Here is a 22,318-nt window from a genome sequence, read left to right on the forward strand (position 1 = left end):
TATTCTGGATATGTGGAATAGCTGGTAATATTTTTTTCCCATTCTGTAGGTTTTCTTTTTACTCTGTTGGTTGTTCCTTTTGTGATACAGAAACTTCTTAATTTGATACAATCCCATTTGCTGATTCTCAGTACTATCTCCTGTGCAACTGGGTTCTTTTGATCAGAAAGTCCTTTGCCTATACCCTAAGACTTCAAGAGTTTTATATATTTTATCTTTCACCAGATTAAGCATTTCTGTTTAACATTTAGCTCTTTGATCCATTTTGACTGTACGTTAGCACAGTGGGAAATATGGGTCTAGATTCAGTCTTCTGCATATGAATAGCCAGTTTTCCCAGCACCATTTATTAAAGAGACTACATTTCCTCCAGTGTATGTTTTTGGCTTTTTTGTTAAAGATGTGCCTGGGGTTATTTCTGTTTTTTCTGTTCTATCTGATTGATCCATGAGTCTGTTTTTGTGCCAGTACCATGCTCTTTTTATCATTGTAGTTTTGTAGTATAACTTTAAGTCTGGGATTGTGCTGCCTCTTGCTTTGCTCTTGTTACCCAGGATTGAATTCATTATTCTGATTCTGGTTCCATATGAATTTTACAATTGTTTTCTCCAGTTCTGTGAAAAATGCTGTTGGAATTTTGACTGAGATTGCATTAAATCTCTGTATTGATTTTGGAAGTATGGCAATTTTGACTATATCAGTTTTGCCTATCCAGAAACAGGAGATATCTTTTCATTTTCTGATGTCCTCTTCCATTTCCTTTTTCAGTGTAGAGGACTTTGATTCCTTAGTTAGGTTTCTCTTCCATTTCATTTTTCAGTGTAGAGGACTTTGATTCCTTAGTTAGGTTAATTCCTAAGCATTTAATTTTTCTTAGTGCTATTGTGAATGCTATTTTTTTCCTAATTTCTTTCTCAAGTCCATTATTGTTGTGCAAGAATGCTATTGATTTTTGTGTGTTGACCTTGTATTCTGCTATGCCTCTGAATTTGGGTATTAATTCTAAGAGTCTTTTGGTGGATTTTTTGGCAGGAGCAGTTTATGTAGAGGATCATGTCATCTGAAACTAATGATAATTTGATTTTTTTTTCTATACCTATTCATTTTATTTCTTTTTTCCAGGCTGATTGCTCTTGCTAATGTTTCAAGTATATGTTGCACAAGAGTAGTGATAGTGAAATCTTGTTTTTTTCTTGATTTTAAATGGGATGCCTTTCATTTTTCCCCATTTAATATGATGTTGGCAGTAGGTTTTTCATGTACAGCTTTTTGTCAGGTTGAAATAAGTTCCTTTTATATCTATTTTCTTCAGTGTTTTTATCATGAAATTTGTTGGATTTTGTCAAAGTTTTTTATGCATCTATTGAGATGATCATGTGATTTTTGTCCTTGCTTCTATTTATGTGATATATTACATTTATTGATTTATGTGTTTTAAATCATACTTGCATCCCTGGGATGAAGTCTTTTTAGTTATGATGTACAATTTTTTCTGGTTGCATTCTGTTTGCCAGTATCATTTTGAGGATTTTATCTGTAGTCATTAATGAGATTGATTTATATTTCTTTGTTGATTGAGTCCTTGCTTGATTTTAGAATCAGGGTAATAGTAATTTCCAGAAATGACTTTGGTAGTACTCTTTCCCTTTCAATTTCATTAGTTTGAGGAATACTGATGTTAGATCTTCCCAAAAGTTCTCATTGAATTTGGCAGTGAATCCTTGAGGACCTCGGCTTTTCTTAGTTGGTAGGCTTTTAATTAGTACTTGAATTCATTGCCTGTTAATGGATTATTCAGGGTTGGTAAGTCTTTTGGGCTCGGTTTTGGTAATTCATATGTATCTAGGAATCTATCCACTCTTTCTAAATTCTCCAGTTTATTGGCATACTGGTTTATAAAGTAGATGTTAATTATCTTTTCCATTTCAGCAGTGTCTGTTGTAATTTCATATTTTAATTTCTAATTATATGGATATAGGTCTTTCCTTTTTTGATTAATTAGGTTTATCTATTCTTCTAGAGAACCAATTTTTTGACTTATTCATGTTTTGTGTTGTGGTTACGCCCTCAATTTCATTGATTTCTGCTCTGACCTTCTTAATGTCCTTCATTGTACTAGCTTTGCATTTGTATTGTTCTTGTTTTTCTAGGACCTTGTGGTGCATCATTAGGTTATTTATTTTGGGCTTACTCTATTTTGTGATGTAGGCATTCACAGCTATAACCTTCTCTTTTGAGACTGCTTTCATTGTAACTCATAAGTTGTGATATGTTATACTGGCATTACCATTTAGTTGTAGAAACTGTCTTTTTCCTTAATTTCTTCTGCAATCCACTGTTTATTTAAGAATGTATTATTTAGTTTCCATGTGTTGTCTAATTTCTGTGTTTTTTGGTCATTGATTTCTAGTTTCACTGCACTATGATATGATAATGTGCCTGGTATAATTTTAATTTTTTTACATTTACTTAAATTTGCTTTATTGGTTAGTATGTTGTGTATTTTGGAGAATGTTCTATGTGCAGCTGAAAAGAATGTGTATTCTGTTGTTTAAAGGTTTTATTCAACTCTGATATTTCTTTGTTGATATTTTTGTCTAGTTGATTTGTATATTTGTGATAGTAGGGTGCTATTATTGTGTTCATGTTTAATTGATCTTTCATGTCCAGAAGTACTTGTTTTATGAAGTTGGGGGCACCATTGTTTGGTGCATGTATGTTAATAACTGTTATCTGTTCCTGTTGTATTTTTCCTTTAACCAGTACGTGGTGACTTTCTTTGCACCTTGTTACTAGTTTTGAGTTGAAGTCTACTTTACTGAATATATCTGCTTTTTTTTGGGGGGGGGGGTTCCTGTTGCATCAAGAATTGTTTTCAGATCCTTAATTTGATTCTATTAGTTTCTTTTTGGGTTAAATGTGTCTCTTGTAAACAGCATACCATTGTTTCTTGATCCATTCTGCCATTGTATGACTTTTGATTGGGGAATTGAGACCATCTACATGAGAGCTATTGCTGAAAGATATTGACTTATTCCTTGTCATTGCCTATGGTTGATTCTCTATCTTTCTCTTTTATTTAACTCCTCACCCTTCCTGGTGTATGTATTCTATTAGACCTGTTGACATTTTTAGCTTCATTGTCTCTTTCTAGGATATCTTCAGAATTTTTTGGAGTGCAGGTTTGGTGGCCATGAATTTCTTGAAGTGCTCTTTATCATGAAAATTTATATCTCCATCAATTTTGAAAGATAGTTTTGTAGGATTGGAAATTGTTTTCTCTTAGAGCTTGAGATACTTCATTCTAAGCTTTCCTCGCCTGTAAGGTTTATTTTGAGAAGTTTCTTTTTCTCTCTTTCTTTCCTTCTTTTGTTTTTGGTTTTTTATTTGTTTGTTTAGTTGCTTGGTTTGTTTGGTTTGGTGTTTTTGAGACAAGGTCTCACTATGTAGTTCAGGTTGGTCCTGAAGTCACTATGTAGCCCAGGCTGGACATGAAATTGTGGCAATCCAGCTGCCTCACCTGCCTCAGCCTCCCAAGTGCTGGGATTATGGTCATGTGCCAGCATGCCTGGCTGAGAAGTTACTTGTAATTCAAATGGGCTTACATTATAAGGGCTTGTTACTTGTAATTCAAATGGGCTTACTTTGCTTTTCTCTAACCCCTTCTTTAGTTACTCTGCTCATTGCTGAGACAGAATACCTGACACCCAAAGTTAAAGGGGAAAAGGTTTATTTAACTCACATTTTGTAGAGGTTTCAGTCCATAACTGGCGACTCCAAGGCTAGGAGGTATGGTAGACAGACCTGACAGAGCAGAAACAGTTTACAGTAGGCAGAAAGTAGCAAAGCAACAAGGGATGACCACAGCTGTTTTATCCCTTATAGCTTATCCAGGTTATTTAGGGTGGATGGCACTCACACGCTTAATCCTAGCTCCCTTGATTTTAGCACTGCATCATGAATCAATCCCAGTGTCACATGTTATAGACACAGCACCTCTGAATAAGTCCCACCTATAATGGAATGACCTTTGGGGAGCCATCTAGACACAAGCCATACCACCCCAGTTTAAGATTTTGTTCTTGTGTTAGACTTGTGGGATTTTGTCTATGATGTTTCATGGAAAGTCTTTTGTGGTCATGTCCGTCTGGGGTTCCATATGCTTCACGTACTTGTATGTTAAATTCTTTCTCCTTATTTGGAAAGTTTTCTGCTATTATTTCAGAAAGCAGGATTTTTATGCCATTTGTGCTCTTCTGCTTTTTCAATAATTCCAATTGATCTTAGTTTCCTTTGCATTATCTAGGAGATATTGGATCTATTTTTCATGTTATCTTATTGTTTTTAATGTTTTATTGTTTTTAATGTCATTAACTGATCAGTGAAAATAGCCCTGTCTTCTAGATCTGACACTGTCTCCATACTGGGTTTTTTTTTTTTTTTCTGCCCATCCTTTCAGTAGAATTTTTAATTTGAATTTCTTTTTGAAGCCTTTCATGGACTCTAATTTTTTCTTTCCTGGTTATTAATATTTTGCATCATTTTGTTTAGTTTTGCTAGCTTTTTACTGTGTCTTCTGTAGACTTGCTGATTATGTTGTTTATTTGGCCAAATGTCTTATTACTTACATTTTCTGTGAGCTTTTCAAATGCTATACTGATCTGTTTTGTTATCTCCCCTGATATCATTATGAATAATTTGGGTATGTGGCTTTTTGTCCCCTTCTTCATTGCCCCACGCATGAGATTTGGAGTTTGGAGTTTTGGAGGCCTTTTGTTGGCTTGGTTTCTCATGCTTGTATTGTTTTGTTTAGAGGCTTGTGGGCTTATTGTAGTGGAAAGCTTTGTTTTTAGTTTGGAGACCTCTTTAGTTAATGTCTACCTTTCAGTCATGTCCTCTAGATGTGGCTGTTGGCCTGTGCCTCTGTCTCAGGATCCAAGCACCTCGGTTTACTTGGGATGGGATGTTGCAGTGTATTTGGCCAAGTACCCAGTCCTCCAGGAATGGACCACAATATTGTTAAGCAACCCACATATTGGCATCCCAAGAAAAGCAATTAATAGCAACAGCTATGTTACCTTAGCTATAATAATAAAATCATCAATTATAGTGTGAAAGCCAGGCATAGTGGCACATGCTTGTAATCTCAGCATGCAGGGGCTGAGACAGGAGGACTGGTGTAAGTTCAAGACCTGGGCTACAAAGTGAGATCAAGGCCAGCCTGAACTGCATAGCAAGACCCTGTCTCAAAAAGACAAAAATTATACTTTGTCAAATATAAAACCAGTATTGACACCTTAAAGACAAATAATATACCACCCTTAACCATAGAAAAATGTATGATTATAGTATGAATACTAAGACAAACCAAATATTGATGTATTCTTGACCTACAGTAAATACCTACTAAATGGAGTAACTTTACCACTACTAAGAACAGTATTCAACAGCAATAGTGTGATGTTAACTAGCTATCTAGAAATTCATAAAGCTTAATAGTTATACTAATGAAGGTAGAGGGGTTGGGGGGCCAGAGAATTAAAAAAACAAAATTTGAGAAATTAATCAATGGGATATGAGAAAGAGGAGAGAAAAGTGAGAAAGGAGGTCCTATTGCAGAGAAAAAGGAAATTTACAATGTTAGAGAAAGTTGCAGAAATAAACCAGAAAAAAAAAAAAAAAAGCAGAGAGCAAAATACAGGAAGTAAAGCTAAAAAGGAAGAGAAAAAGTTTAAATGGGGAAAGAAAAAAGAAACTAAAAGGTGAAAAGCAAAAAAGGGTTAAAAACCTAATGAAGGAAAATAAAAATAGTAAAAACATAGTAAAAAAAAAAAAAAAAAAAAAAAAAAAAAGATTGAGCCAAAGAAAATATACCTGTGTTTTGGAATGAATGGATTCTTTCTAAGGTCTGCAGTCTTAGGACTCAGCTGGTCACAGTTTTCTCCTACATTTAGTCTCTGGATTTTTGATGTGCCCTCACTGTACCAGAAGCCCCTCTGTTCATTCATCCCAGACTCTAGTTACTGATCAAACCAAGAGGCATCCTTGGTCCCATTGGTAGATAGGAAATGCAATGATCCCTCTGATCTCTGCTGGATGTAAGCCTCAGGGCTAGGGTGCAAGTGGACTTTGGCATTTAATGACAATAGTTTTGGGGTCTGGTTGCTCCTTTCCCTTCCTAGGTGTTACCCTCATCCAGTGTCATGCCAGTTCATCAGTCCTTGCCTCTGCTGCCCTATGCCAAAGGGAAGCAAAGTGTAGAGCTGGTTTGGAGCCGGTGGGTGGCCTTGTCCTTGTGTGGGGAGTGTATTTGTCCTGCATGGGCTTGCTTGCTCACACTGGGGGAGAGGTGCCACCTACAAATGGATTTCTAAGGGCAGTGGTGCTAGGTACATCTGACTTGATGGAGGCAGACAGAAGAATGACAGGATAGTTAGATCTTCAAATCCACAGGTTCCACATCTGTGGACTCAATGGACTTTGATAAAAATATATATAAAAATTAAATGTAAATTGACTATGTACAGACTTTTTTGTCATTACTTCCTAAATAATACAGTATAACAACCACTTACATAGAAGTTACATTGTACTAGGCATTATAAGTAATCAAGAGATAATTTAAAGTATATGGGTGGGTATGTGTAGGTTGTATACAAATACTACTTCATTTTATGTAATAGAGTTGAGCATCGAGGTTTTGGTATCTGTGGGGTCCTGGAATGTATGCCCCATGTACTAAGGGCTGGCTGACTGGAGCATAGGAAACTCAGAAGGGGTCAGAGGTGACAGGTCAGGACTTTTACACATGTGGGTGTGTTCAGGCAAGCGTGCACAAGCAAGGTGAATGCTGGCTATGTTTTAAACAGTGGAGGAATAATTCATAAACCAGGCATCCTTCCTTTCTTACACTTTGAAAATCCCACCTTAATTGTGTGCGCCTTATGATTACAGACCATTAGAGACTATTAGCAAATGAACCATGAGATTTCAATCGTGAAGTGCAAACTCTCTTGTGAAATGCAAACCTAGTTTCACATATTAACTGCTTCTAATTAAGGAGGAACATTTTAGCCAATTAGCTTTTGGAATTAAAGTGTAATCAGGAGAAGTCAGAGATTTGCTAACTGCTTGCCCTACTGAAGCTATATGCCTGTAGCACCAACACCCACTGTGCGCTCATGGTGATACCCAGCTGCACAAATACCTACTGTGTGTGTGTGGCATCTGCAAAGCTTGGAAACTCTTCTGCTGTTGTAGTTGTATGGACAGCAGTCACCCATTCCTTTGAAATTAATATAAAAAACAAATGGGGGAAAAGGAGGAAAGTAACAGAGAATAAGATCATCAGACTAGTTCATACCCAAATCTTGAATCTGACCTAATAGCTGAGTGTGTTGGGGAATGGTAGGCAGGTTCTATCACTTTTCCATGTTTCAAGATGGCAACTGTCTCCTAAGGTTTGACTCTCCATAGCTCATGACAAACTTACCTGGTTCCTGACAAGGTGAGGGCTGCGTGAAAAAACAAATGGATCCATTGGTAGAAAGTCCAAGTGCACTTTCACAGCTCAGGTATGAAGGGCGGCCAAGTGGATTTTATGAAGGTCTTTGTCCCTCACTTGGGACTAACACACTCTTCCTAGCTCTTCCCTCATTCTGATAGTCCTTCTTGGTTTAGGCTGTACTTACATCTTTTCAGCAGCAGTGGCCTTATTTTCCTGATATCTGACCTAGTCCTTTCTGAGGGTTAGTTGTTCTGGCTCTTAATCTGCAGCAGAGAACTTCTTGCTCTTCTCTGTTCCTGCCCCATCTTGCTTCTCCTCTGGCTGCAAAAGAGGATCTCAACAGGAGTTGACCTACCACTGCTGCTGATTGAACTTTGTAATTACAAAGATGATGCTTTTGGCATCTTGACTTGGGCTGGATGTTGCAGTCCTTGTTATTATAAAATAACCCTCCAGTCAGAACTTGTTCATCAACCCTTCCATCTACATGGTTTTTTTCCTTTATAAAATAGGGTATTATCTACCATGCCCCCTTTCCACGAGAAAACAAGCTGTTGTCTGTTGTATATGAAGACTGTGCTGTTGACAAAGGCATTTCCTGTGCTTGCGTTCTTAGGAAAAACTTATTTGACTTGGCTTCACCCTCCAATACCCTCAGCTTCAAGTCCTGCACATAAAAGGCAGATGAATCAAGGTAACACTTTCCAGGAAAATGAAATGGAAGGGGGACCAGCATGGCGGGGTTGCCTCTTCCTGAAGACTGTTCCATACTGAGGTCTGACTGTGCCATCTCTACAATGCTGGTTCTCTCTATAGCACCTCAGGTGTAAAGCTTTTTCCCTTTGCCCCAAGGAAGGGAATTCCTACAAGTCATGAGTAAACCATAATAAATACCCTGCCCTGTAGAAACGAAGTCCATCCTGTGACCATGTCAAGCCCATGCTTCTTTTTGTAATAGAGCCCTAGATCCTTTTGTTTCCTTTTCTACTTTGTTCCTAAGAGGCCAGAATGTCCCTTCAAGGCTGTTATGATGGTTGTAGTTCTAATTTTATGGCAGGGAACTTATGCAAAAAATGGCATCCAACACCCCTCTATTACAATGTGAATGACTTGTGTTCAAGGGATGTTCTCATTATGTATAGCCTTCATTAAAAGTAATTACAACTTGGCAAATATTATTTTCAGATCACTCCACTTCTTTTGGGAGGTCACTAATCACTCAACAAAAATGAAAACACCTGCCCTGACAACAGCATGGCTAGTACCTCAAATGCAGTGGCCCAGTTTTCCTGAAGTTGTGACATAGTCTTTTGTGCCAAAAAAAGGGGTGTGGTTAAGACTTACTGAGTAAAATAGTGAGTTTTATGACATGCCAACAGGATTACAAACTGTTAGCTTACTTAGGCATATATCACCTATAAAAGAACTGGACGGTAACAAATGGTCATTTTGGTGCTAAGAAAGCATGTCTCAAAGAAAACTCCCAATTTCAATTCCAATTAATTAATTAATTTTGATCATACTCAGATTTGGGGAATACAAACATATTCCCCACAATGTGAATGAACCAAGTTAGTATAATGTACACAATTCACCACTGGCTTAAGGGCAGATCGCTGACTATATCAAGAGGTGAGGAGATGAGGTTATAAGACATAAAAATGTTTTAACAATGTATTATTTTGGGGGCGGGGAATTTAGCTCAGTGGCACAGCGCCTGCCTGGCAAGCGCAAGGTCGTGACTTCAATTCCAGGTTCCAGAAAAAAAAAAAATGATGATAAAAAAAAATTTTAAAAACAATGTATTACTCTTTCCAGGTATTAAGGAGGATATTATATTGATTTCTTGGTCAGGGTTTACTGTATTTCCTGAATGCCTCCAAGAAGGGCAGGAAGTATAAAATCTTCCCCTAGCAACCCTGCTGTTTTGTACAAGGGCCCTTGTCACCTTAGAGATGGAGACTAAGAGGTCCAGAGTGGCCAGTGGAACCACAACTCAGCATGGCGGACACAGAGTGAGGCTGTTCCCGGCCTCTTGCCCTGTGGAGCAGATCTCATCCAACTATGACTTCTCTCAACGTTCAGATGTCGGAGGGACATTAATCGTCTTTAATTTACGATGACACAAGCTTCTGAGGTTTTCAAGGGGGAGACCTTGGGCAGGAGGGCCTGACGAGGGTTCTGGCCTGATGTGGACTCCCCACCCTCCCGCTAGGTCACAGCCCACCTCTCTGCCTCTCAGCCTTGGCAAGGCACTAAAGGGAATTCCGCTCCCCGACTCCCTGCCACAAATGCAAAGTTCACAGGTCTCGACTCTTTCCCACAGAGGAACATGTGTTTCTGTGGAAAGACCACACAGAAGAGTCAGGATCTCTCTGTTGTTTCCAGAATCTGGCCTGCATTGGCAGTGCAGCCTGAGTCAAATTAGACAACCATAGCCACATTCGGCTGGAAGGAATTTAGAGATCGCCTTGCTGGTGCAGCAGAACCGCCAGGACTGCTCGTTAAAGCAGATTCCTGGGCCTCACTCCCAGAGGCTCTGATTTAGTAGGTCTGGGCGGGAAGATTCTGGCTTTTCTAGCAAGCTTCCAAGGCATGCTGATTCACAGACCACACTGGAGTAGCGCTGGCCTCTGCTACGGTTGTCTTAAAATGGATTGGCAGGCTTCTGCTTATGAGTGAGTATTTCAGGGCCTGCAGGACAATCAGCCTGTGTCGCAATGACACAGTTCTGCCATTCTGGTGTGAAAGCAGCCATGGACAACTGAAGGTAAATGGACGTGCCATCTTTTGACAAATCTGTACAAAAATAGGCGGCTATGGTCGGCTGACTCCTCTCTCTGTAGGACGCACTACCTGCTTACAATAATTTGGGGTCCTGGGTTCTTCTTCCACACTTCATTTACAGCTTAAAATCTGAGAATGGTATTTCTGCTATTTTTCTCGGTTTCTATGATGAAATCCTATAGATTAAGCACCCAGCAACGGTTCAATCAGTCCTTATTAGTGACTGCACCATTTTGAATTATAGGAGACAGGACCAAAGGGGTAATTGGGGGACTTTCTTGGTGTGCAAAAACAAAAGCACAAAACTGTCTGAATTGGTACAAAAACGATTTAACAAGTTTCATGGATGAAACTACAAAATATAGGATGGCTTGAAAAAACAGCCTTTGTAAAGTACTTGAAGGAAAAAACATTCTATAAACACAGATGTACCCAAGAAGTTATATTATTTTTATTCATGTTAGAACTTCTATCAGTGTTTGAACATTAATATTTAGAGAGTTTGTACATTTTCACCTTCCAAGGTATAAAATGAGAACCGTACTAGGTCACAAATGGTAACTAGTAACATTTCACAATCGTGAGTACCCACTTGCGCTCACTCTCTTAACACTGTTAGACATTTTATTTCCCTTGCTGTAATTTACAGTGAAAAGTGTCCCCACTCATGTCTCAGCAAAGTTCCAGACATTACGGATTCATCACATATAAATTCTTTAAAAATATACTTCTGTCAAAAGACTTGATGCCTACTATGTACACTACAAAAATAAATTTTCATATAAATAAATTATATGGCATACTTTTATCTTTGTAATTGAAATGACACAAACTCATCTCCACCCAAATTGGCAGACAAGACCCAGTTTGAATATTTCCTTTAAACTCCTTACACTAAAATCTACTATGAGTCCTTAATGTAAATGTTATATACTCTGAACTATTTAACATTAGTAAGCACTCTATACAAATAAAAATTCTGTTCAAAAGTAAAACATAGTTGTAATAGTGTTTCCAATAGAAATAAAATCCCTGCATTTTGTTATAAACTGGCATGACAAATACTGTAGGAAAACATTCTTATGATACAAAATTATAAATATCAGCAAAGATTTTTTTTAAAAAATTAAAACATCCAAATGAACAAACAAGACAGACAAAATAAATCTACAAAGGAGAATAAGAGAGAGGGAGGGAGGGAGAGGTGTTTTAGCTTCCCACCAGCCTGAGCCATCCCTTGGCAACTGTGACTCATGGAAAGTTCTACGCTGTACAGAAACCAAGGGGGCTCACAGGCTCAGTGTGGGACAGGAGGGGCACACTGGGAGCTGCAGGCAAGCCGGCTTCAGCACTCTGCATCTCTCCCTTCAACTCAGGATGTGTTTTCTGAGCAGAGCCCGTATTATGCTGGCAGACAGTGTGGCTGACAGGAAGGCACCGAGACAGTAGCAGCTGGGTGGCTAGGGTCCCAGCGTATTAACACATACACCTGGCCGCCACAGGGAGCTTCCAATTAGTACCGTACAGTGTCTGGGTGAGTTTTAGGGTCTGAGGTCGCTAAACTGCTGGTACCACTGGGGGCCAGTTGCCTTTCTCCTAAGACTTTCCTTGTAGCTGCCATGGAGCGCTCCTCACAGTGACTGAGGCTCTGGTGGGCACTGGGTCCCTTCCTCTGAGATAAGTCGGCAGTGCATGCGCTGATGTCTGGCTACAGAGGTCGGGGGGGGGGGGCCCAGACCACAGAGCAAGAGAACAGAATCCACACAGAAGCAAACCTTTCAAAAACTATCCCTGGTAGAGTTATCTGCCTCCATCTACGTTCTTCCACGGGGTGTATGCAATGAGCAGCTTCCTGCTCTTCAATAAATGTCATGGTCAAAGAACACGGAGAGGGGAGAGAGACCAAGTTTGATTTGTTCAACAAGTGCGCACCTGAGGTGGACACAGTGAGAAGAATCCCCAGAAGCTCAAAGCCCACAGAGATTCTGACTGCGTAACAAACACCGTGTCGGAAGCTCACTATTTGTGTTTCTAAGAAGACATGATCGGATCCAGGCAGCTCCAACCAGCTGTTCAATTTAGGAAGAGAAGGAGTTTACATTGGAGGGACTCAGAACAGCACCTCTGGGCTTACTGAGGGCCAAGAATAAACCCAACAAGTTTTTCTACCTATAGCAGAGCCATAGAGTACTGTGTGCGTGTGTGTGTGTGTGTGTGTGTGTGTGTGTGTGTGTGTGTGCGTGCGCGCGCGCGTGTGCGCACACGCATACTGGTCAAGAAAGGGGCACAAAGCTACACACTTTTCTAGAGTATGTCTCATGGCCCAGCAAGGACTCTACCTGATTGTTTACCACCAATGAGGGCTGTCAGTTCTATACCCTACGAGTTCAACACCATCACAATAATGCAAGGGAAGGAACTTACTTTCTCAGGCACAAGGCAGGGTGTCCAGACGGCACCCAATGACCTTTTGAGACACCACAGACAGGAAGTGAGTCTACTTGCTGTTGGACCATTTCCAGAGAAAGGGTCAGGTTGTTTTGGGCTGGCCCTCCCCCAGCACAAAACTATAAAGACATCCTGATTCTTCCAGCCCAACTGGGTCAGAGTCTAATAGGGTAAAAGATAAAGAAAAGTAAACAAGACAAAAAAGAAAATAAATCACAGTACAGTACATCGGGAAATCACACACAAGTTCACACACAGCCAAACCGGAGGACCACATGCACGACCCCTAGAGAAGCCACTGGGTTTAACCTGCTTTCTTCATCTCTGCTCATTAAACAACAAAATTACCACGCATAGCGTGTTTGAAAGTTAACAGTAACATTTCATACTACCACAGGGTTGTGATATGCAAATTTAAAATATTTTAACAGAAACTTTACAAAATAATCCTATTACATAAGCAATATTTGCATAGAATTATACAGGTAAATTATACAATATTTAAGCAGCAGCAACATATGCTGGAAATTTCAGACTAAGTTAAGCTTGTTGTGGCACAGAGCCCAATCAATGTACAGACAGGGAGAGGCCCCGTTCCGGCTCCCCACTCTGGGGCTGGAGTGGGCGGGGGTGGGGGGGATGGGACACGGTGGGGCTCCAGACCTTGCTACTTTACATCCTTCCCTCCTATATTACATATGTGTACACGTCTTAAATATTTATAGAAATATTTAACAAAATAATACAATCGGTTACAGTAACAGTGAACTGCTCCTCTGGGCAGCGCATCTCCTCGTAACTCCAAGCAGTTCTCTTCAAGCAGTTCTGGAAAGAAGTGGGGGCGGGGTGGGGTAGGGGTTCCAATCTTTGGCCTCTTTGCTTCAGATTTTAATCACCCTTTAAAAGAAAACAAATGGGGAAGTCACACTAGAGTAGAAGGTACACGCGTCTGTATAAGCCACAGAGACCTATCGTGCTAGGGGCTGCAGGAGAAGACACAGGGCCCCCCCAGCTGTGCACCTGTCCCTTCCAGATGGTACTCAGCTCAGAGGGCTTGACGCAGAGGGTTTCTCCCCTTTATGCTGGGCTTAGAGGGGGCACCAAATGCATGTATTCTGATATTTTGGCTGCACCATCTCACCCTCTTAAATGGAACAACAGCACCTGTGGATGCTGCCATGAACCCTGGCACACTGGGGGCCCATTAATTCTCAACAGGTTCGTGGGGCATTGGGTGAGAGACCCACTTTCAAACCAGACTGCCCCCCAACATGCAGCTTGGACACAATGGCCTTTCTGGGGGAGTGGCAAGGTCCCTGGGGTCCAGCCTGGAGGAGCCTTGCCTTTGGCCCCTGCCCCTGCACGCACGCACGCACCTCAGCCGGAGCTGCCTCCCCAGGGTCTTTCCTCGCAGTCCACGTCCTGCAGCTCTATGACTTCTACCTTTGAGTCCCTCCTCTCGCACCGGACGTGAAAAGGCACGTGGGGATCCTCAAAGAGCCCGTGGTCAGTCTCGGGGTAGCCCTCATAGCCTGGGCAGGGCCCCACTCGAGGGTTCCGCCCAGGCCCGGGTGGAGGGTGTACGGCCACAGTCACGGAAGCAGAAGCTGTAACCGTGGTGATGGGCTGGCAGTAGCTAGGCATGCTGCTGCCTGTGGCTGTGGGTGCTGGGTTCCAAGGTCGGGTCCCCCGGGGGCCAGTGCGGTCCCTGCTGCTAGGGCCGGAATGCCCTTCAGTAGAAATTTCGAAAGCGTCTCTGCGCGGTCTGTAGGGAGGTGGCCGCAAGCCTTCTCTGAGGGGGTCCCTGTGGGGCTGCTGGCTTTGCCGTCCGGGGGGCTGGGACCCCGAGTCCAGGCGGGGATGCGGTCGAGGGTTCGTGGGTGGGGGGCGCCTTGATTCGGGGTGGACCACCTGCAGAGAGCAAGGGCAGGTTAACAGAGGCCAGCAGGGTGTGACCCCCAGGCCGGGTATGGTCTCTTTCATTCTACCCCTGCCTCTTAGCTCTAACCAAGCACCTGGTCAACCCAAGGGATCCAAGAGGGGCCTTCTATCCACAAAACAAAAACCAAGCTTGTTCCTTAAAGGACCTGCAGGGTGTGTCACAGTCCTTTTCTATTTGGTTCCTATCTGCAGGCTTGCTCTAGCACAGCTGGCCTAGTGCACGTCACTGCGGGGCACCCAGCTGCTTCCATCCCCTGCTAACCCAGCCTGCTCAGTCCGGGCAGACCGTGAATTGCTCTGCTCTGCTCTGCTCCTACCCTGCAAATGCTGGCGGGACTGTCTGTGTGGCTATTTTAGTTTAAATGAACTAAAACTCAAGCTCCTTGGCCATACTAGCGGCATCTCAAGTGCCCCTCTGCTGCTTGTACCGGAGGGCAGAGGGAGCGTTTCTATCGCCGCGGCAAGGTCTACCAGGCAGCGCTGCTGTTAGATTGTTAGGAATCTGGTTTCTGAGTCTCTGTACAAAGCATGAAGCAACACAGTGGCCACATCAATCAAAAGGACCGTGACCAACTTCAAAGTCGTTCAGCTTGTACCTATTTTTAGGCTCCCGCTGAACAAAACCAGATTCACAGTGCAGCTCAGCAGGCACCGTTGCGGGGGGCACGAGGGGGACAATTTAGGTTATTTGGTTGGCCCCTCTCTCTTTCATGCAAGGGCTGCCGTGGCCCAGGACTGGAATACCCACTTCCTGGAGGGATGGCGGGGGGCCTCAGTGGAGCAACATGAGCCTCCGAACTAACGTCCCTCGGCTTTTTCAGTGCTGAGCTCCCAGCTGAGGGGTGAGGTGGGGGCCATCCTGGGGAGGGCAGGATGGAAGAAGTGGCCCCCAAGCTCCCGATGACCTCCTAGGGAATTACTGGAGATAGGAACACGAGGGCAGTTCTCAGCGGCTGACAGTTTCAGCTAACTGGAATAGGCACTTACAACCACAAAAGCTTATGGAGAAGTCTAAAGACAATAATGAGAATAACTTTGTTCAAAGGACAATCAATGGTAATAGAGATAAAAAAAATACTTCAGATGACAATAAAAATATCATTAGAAGTAAGTGCCATTCTAAAGTGACATGCAGCTTCAAAAAGAAAAGCAAATAATGCTTTATTCCTAACTCTTGAACCCAAAGTGTATGTATCCCAAACAAAATACATGCTTATGCTTTTCTTTTTCTTGTGGTACAGGGAACTGAACCTAGGGCCTTGCACAGACCAGGCAACTACTAGTAACCTAGGCCTGTGTGCTAGTACTTGGGCCCTGCCCTGTTTTGATCCATGCATTTGAACCGTAAGACAACATTTTTATGGTTTAAGAATCAAATACTGGGCTGGGGATTTAGCTCAGCGGTAAAAGTGCCTGCCTGGCAAGTGCAAGGTCGTGAGTTCGGTTCCCGGTACCGGAGAAAAACCAAAAACCAAAAAAAAAAAACCAAAAAAAAAAAGAATCAAATACTGCCAACTGCATGTGATTTGACCTGGCATACACTTTCTTTGGCATCCTTCTTGTCGTATGATTTGCTTTTTGGAGCAAGCAAGGAGTCCCCTGGGCCATCCAGCCTACTGCCACGCTGGGAAGGACCCTCCCGCTCCCCGCAGTGACTTACCGTGGAGCGGGCGAAGACAGGGTTTTCTGTGGCTTCCACGATCACGTGGTGGGCAGGGCCCCCTGTGCCTTGCTGAGCCTCATAGTGCCGGAGTTCCTCGCTGATGCCTGACACGGTCGTCTGAGAACTGTACTCTGAGTCCGAGGAATCAGACCCATTGTTCATGTGACTGGGAGGTACTGCAAACCGGACCACACTTGGGGGTGGCTCAGGGGAAGGGGTGGGCAGCCGGTTCAGGCCATTTGCTGGAGATACCTATTTAAGGGGATTCCATATTAAAATGTTATCATCTATTTACTTGTACAAAGTTCAAAACAGTTTTATTCAGGGGTCTCTGTTCCCTGTCCTGGAACCCCACATACTTCCCCCTGTATTTTCTACCTACTGTCTGCCACCTTCAGGACCCTGAAAGGCCCCCCAGCCTGTGAAAAAGGGTTGCCCCCTGCTTTTGCACACTGAAAAAGCAAGATCTGCATCCTTTACTCCTGTTAAGCCTAAATATTTATCTTGAGTGGAATGTCTGTATTTATGTAAATCTGTGAGACCCAGGCTGATCATCTGTTTATTAAAACAAAGCAAAGCCAGTCCTCACATCCCTCAAAACTATTAAATGGAAGAGAAACAAGGGCATCGTTATTAGATGTGTACCGAAAAAGTAAACAATGGGCACACATGCATACACCTAAATACCTAAATGAGGGGTGGCACTAGGGGAAGGAGCTTTCAGCTGGGCTCTGGATAGGACATTACACCCAGTATAATTACTGACCTCAGGATATGGTCCAAAGAAAGACAAAAGAACTGGCAGCAAAACCAGTCCATTGAGAACACCCAGGATGGTGAGGATCGCCAGCACAGCAAAGAAATACCTTGGAGATAAAAGGGAAACAAGAAACCTTCAGTGCAACCCGAGGCAATTATGCTACCCTTCTTCCAGGGCCCGAATATTATGACACTGAACAACCAAAATGAATAAGCCCACCCCACTGGGAAGATGGTCATAAAATTACAGCTCCAATCCGGCAGCACGAGATTAGCTTTTGTTTTTTCACCTTATGACTCTGAGAACTACACTCCACAACCCAAAGTTTTAAAGGGTTCGTGAAGGAAAGGAAAAAAATTAGTTGGTTAATTTGCTGAAATCTCATGGCATGTAGCGTTATTTATGAATGTGTTACACAAGCACAAAAATATGGAATGCAAGCTGAATGGCTGAGCAAACTGAAAGTACAAATACAATGCTGAGGGGCCCTGCTCATGAAAACCCAGCAGAAGCAAACAAATGAAGTGAAGGGTGTAGAATTTAAACAATTTGGCCCAGGAGGAAAAGCAGCCCACTTCTTGCAGGCAGCTAATCCACTGTGAAATGCTTCGGCCTCTTATGGCAGAATCTCTAATTAAGTCTCCAGTGTAGCAGGTAAGGCTTTCCCTGGACTTTCATTCATCACAACTTTTCGCCGAGAATTCTGTGAGTTCCAGTTTTACCAACTAGCTCTAACTGCAACCTTTTTTAGAACACAGGAACCAGCTTTCTGCAGAGAAAATGCTGGCCATTCTGCAGGGGCCGCGGCATTGTGCCGGCCAAGGGCGCTCCACAATGGTGGGGCTGCTCTGCAGGCCAATCTTTTGTTGAACAATTTAGCATCTCTGAATACTCTTGTTTTGCATCAGTCAGTTCAAACATAAAGGCTGCAGCACCATGGCAGAAGAGGAGAGTGCACAAGGAGTTCTGCTTTCCCACCATTGAGGGCTAAGGTCTGGGATCCTTCACGAATACCAAGGTAAACCTGTCAGCCAGGCAAGCCCCCAGCAACACACTGCACGGCTGGAGGGCTGAGACTCCACGCAAGGATGCTTTCTGGAACTAATGATTTCTAGGCTTTGATGGAAGTGGGCTAAGGTGGGGGAAAGGCGCGGGATGTTCTGGGAAGGGGGAGGGGGAGGGCAAGACAGCAACCCCTTAATGGTCCAGTGGATCATAAAACGGGAACAGGCACCCAACTTTGCCATGTCTATGTGTGTTTCAACATTAGATGAGAGGAGAGAATCCCTATAAAAATACAAATACCTTACAGCTATTATAAACACTAGAAACTTCTGAGCTGCATTAGCGAAAAAAAATCCAAGCAGCCCATGTTTTGCTCTAATGTAAACGACTGGAAATTTCAGCCGAGGCATATATCAGTGGCAGGCATTAAGACATTTGCATCCCATCCATCTAATCGTAGCATAAACAGACCAATTAGATTTCTGACGGCTTTGTGTACACAATGTCTGCTCATTTATTCCATCTCAGTGAGGGCTCTATCAGGTTGATCCATCCTGTTTTAGAAAATGGGAAGCCCTTCTAAGTGCTTGAGGCAGTAACCCTAATCTCTCTCGGTGGGAACATGCAGTGGGTTAAATGAGAAAGCTGGGATTCTGCCCTCCTTCCTGCCTGTGGCTCAGAGGATCCCTAGCCACCCTTTTCCTGGTGTGAAACTGCTGTGACCTTGCTGTCCCCCCACCCCCAGACCCCAGGCCACACAGAGGGGCAAAATGGAACTTGAGAGCTTTTCATTGCCTCTGGGTTGAGCAGGAAAGTAATCACACAAAAAAAGACTTAGGCATTAGGCTGTTAAAGTATAGAGACAGTACTAATGTCTAAGTGTGTACTGAGGAAATTTAAAGTCAAACCCTTATCTGAATTGCAACCTATCCGGTATTAGCAAACAAAAACTTATTAACTGGCTAGAAGTGTAGATTCTGTTCTTCCTGTCCCCACCCCGACTCCCATCTGCATTTAAAGAATCTCAGCTAATCTGGAAGCCTCAACAGTTGGAGAAATGTTGGTCTACACCAGAACAGCGACTCCCCCTCTGCCCTGACTCCAGCCCAAAACCAGTGAGTGATCTGTGGCTGGACCTCCAGGATGCTTGATTGCCCAATGCTACAGACGGATCAATAGACTGTTTGTTCCTGTAATAAACAAACTTAGGCTGAAACATGCAGTTAGAATTCTCTTTATCTGAAAATGAGAACCTGTCCCCAACAGCACACATGCATTTGCGTGTATACCACATGGCAGTTCTGATTAAATTATCTCTATACTGACGGGCTCCTAAACCAGTCATCTTTACACTGGGTTCTCCCCTACTGGGTTCTAATTCTTCTCTTTTACTTATTCAGGACTCTAATCTGGCCTCTTCACAAGTGATTATGTTATATCCAGGAGTAGCTATCCCATAAATGTAGTAACTATATACAGAACATGGTTTCTTTCTCTACGGATCTCAAATTCTTGTCAGAAGCAATACTTGCTCCTTTTATAGTTCATAAAATCATATTTCTTACCTAAATCAATGAGAAATAGCCTAATCTGAGGTCCAAAGAGAAGTACCCAAATGAGGCTTGAATTTGCTAAGTTCGACATGCAAGTCAAATGGGAACTGTGCCCTCAACCTTAGTGGGGATTCAAACAGGAAATCTGAGCACACAATGTTTAAATAAATGAGGTGAGGATCAAATATGGCCAATTTATGAGCACCACGGTCACCTCTTCTTAAATATTTTTATCCTGGGACACAACACCCAGGATACTGCGTGACTAAGCTTTAAGCCATGGAGCTACCTTTGTTCTCCAAATACCACAATGGCTCTAGATGAGAACTCTTGTCTCTATTCCTCTTGGTATGAAAGAAAGACGGGTGACAAGATGTTGCAATCTCCAGATACAGGAGGAAATAAGCCACAAAGGCCACACTACGACTCATGGTCTTAAAAACAAGTCTTCCCTCTCACTCTTGCTTACCTGACAATGAAATCAAACTCAGACCCTGCGAGCATCAGTACCCCGAGCAGAGTAGACACAGCGCCGTCCAGAACAGGTGCAAACATGTGCTCCAGGGCGAGCACGGCCCTGCGGTTCTTGTCACCGATGGCAGTTAGGAAGGCCTGTGCGGAGAGACACGTTGTAGGGTCAGAATGTTGCACTAGACACAGTACATGATGTCTACAAGGCTGCAAACTGCTACTATCTGTCTCTCTGGAACTTCCTTCTCAGCTTCTACTACCATTTAGCCCCCGGGATGTTTAGCTAGGGGAGCTCCACTAGCTTAATCTAGTCTTAAACTACCATGCTGTTGCTGGCGCTGATAAAAATCTTCAGCAAAACTAAACGTTAACTAAACCTTTCTGACCCGCCCTCTCTGTGCAAATTGTCTAACACTATTAACACAGGTGATGGGTCTCTAGTTGTGTAAGTGCCAGTGTTCTGGATGTTTTTTCTCTAAAATGGGTTCTTCTCTTTCCAGAGCTAGGTAGGGTCAATATAGTTCCTTTCTGTTCTTGGGAGGAAAGCAACAAAATGGGTTAAAAACCATGTTACTCTGTTGAAATTGTGTTTATCTCACTATGTCTAACTTGGATACTACTGAAATTCCAAGCCAAAAGGAGTCCATCTACTTCCTAAAGACTTTCACAGGAGAAGCATACCTTTGTTAAACTTTTCCTATCATTTTAGAATATTCTAAGAGTCATAACTGTCCATTTTAAACAGAATTTTTCATATATAGTATAAGAACAGTATATCCTATGTGAGAACAGTGCTCTTGGAAAGGCTTTGAACTAGAAGTAACAGCCAGGGATATAGCTCAGTGGCATAAGCACCTGCCTGGCAAGTGAAAGGTCCACAGTTCAATTCCTGGTACAAAAAAACAAAACAAAACAAAACAAAAACTAGAAGCAACACAGGTTCAAGACTGTAGCTTTTGTTTCTAGTGTAAAAAATCTGTTATAGGGTTGCCCGTTTGCAATGTTGGTTACCAAAAAAAGAAAAAAAATGGTGGTGGTGGGGAGACCTCCTTCCATTCACATCACAATGAAATGATTTGTGTATTCTTAATTCACATGCAAATTTTTCTCCTTTTTGAAGAAATGGGATTAGAATTTTGCGCTAAGTTCTGAGTGGTAGACTCTTCTTTAAAAGAATGTTGTCTCCTTCCTCCCAGCACCATGGGAAAAAATTAATTTAGATAATATCGTTTCCATATTACCAGTATTTTACTAATAATTTCAACAAAACATTTCTTCTGAGACACTGTTCATCACATCTAAGTTATTTAAGTTATACAGCCCTGTGAGACTGCAGAAGTGCCAGGAGGAGCTTCTATACAGGCAGAACATGCACCTGCTGAGCCCAGGGAGAACAAGGCTAGGTGACTGTGGAAGGAACACTAGAAGGACTGGTTCCAGTCTAACACTAGGTAGGTCTCCTAGCTAGGGCGCTCCAGACATCCGTATTTATTCAGTCAGTACGCACTTAATGAATGCTTACTATTACCAAGTGCTTAGGTCATAGGCACACCTCCAAATGGAACACAATTTACACGCTGCTCCGAGGCTTCTGAATAATTCTCTGACAAATGCATAGAGTGGGCTTGTGTCAAGGGTGAGAGATTGCTGCTCCTGAGGTTTCATTTCTGCCCACAAATCATTTACAGGAGAAGCCATCGAAAGAGGTGAAAAAAGCCCCCATTGGAAGCAACAAGTTGCTTTACTTCCTGCTGTCACGAATCTAGAAGCTGGGAGGTCTACGGAGCTGGGTGGGCTGAGGTGGAAGAGCCAGCTCTTCAGGGGTGAGCACCTGAGCCTTCTCTCATTGCCAGAGGGGATTTCCTCACCTCACCGCAATTATGCTCTTCCCACCAGGCCTGTGAGTGTGGTCTTGTTTCATCCCTGCTTTATTACTGTTTTCAAAATGGTATGTCTGCATGCCCACACACATATCCTGGGAACAAAGTTGGTAAGTGTAGGACCCAGGATGATACAAATGACAGTCAACATCATCAATGAACAAAACCCTGCCTGGCCTACTCTAACGTACTGACAACACTGCCTAGGCTCGCAGCCTCGGCTGACTTCTATGCCTTTGACTTTGGGCTCCCCACGAGAAAGGAATCCAGAAACACTTCAGCCCCTTCTAGGAAACTTGTGGC

General features: G+C 42.6%; 1 protein-coding gene across 1 annotated transcript in view; it reads right to left on the reverse strand.

Moving 5' to 3' along the window:
- Positions 1 to 10,723: 10,723 nt before the first annotated feature.
- The window catches only part of Ptch1 (patched 1), a gene marked incomplete at its 5' end in the record, with an annotated part of 55,733 nt that continues 44,138 nt past the window's right edge, over positions 10,724 to 22,318 (reverse strand). Inside the window, 5 exon segments of the mRNA XM_013514312.1 lie at positions 10,724 to 13,639; positions 14,119 to 14,653; positions 16,344 to 16,598; positions 17,113 to 17,212; positions 20,134 to 20,276. Of these exon segments, the coding sequence (XP_013369766.1) occupies positions 14,120 to 14,653; positions 16,344 to 16,598; positions 17,113 to 17,212; positions 20,134 to 20,276 (1,032 nt within the window).

Source organism: Chinchilla lanigera, unplaced genomic scaffold, assembly GCF_000276665.1.
Source record: "Chinchilla lanigera isolate Chin_1 unplaced genomic scaffold, ChiLan1.0 scaffold00021, whole genome shotgun sequence".
Taxonomy (NCBI): Eukaryota; Metazoa; Chordata; class Mammalia; order Rodentia; family Chinchillidae; genus Chinchilla; species Chinchilla lanigera.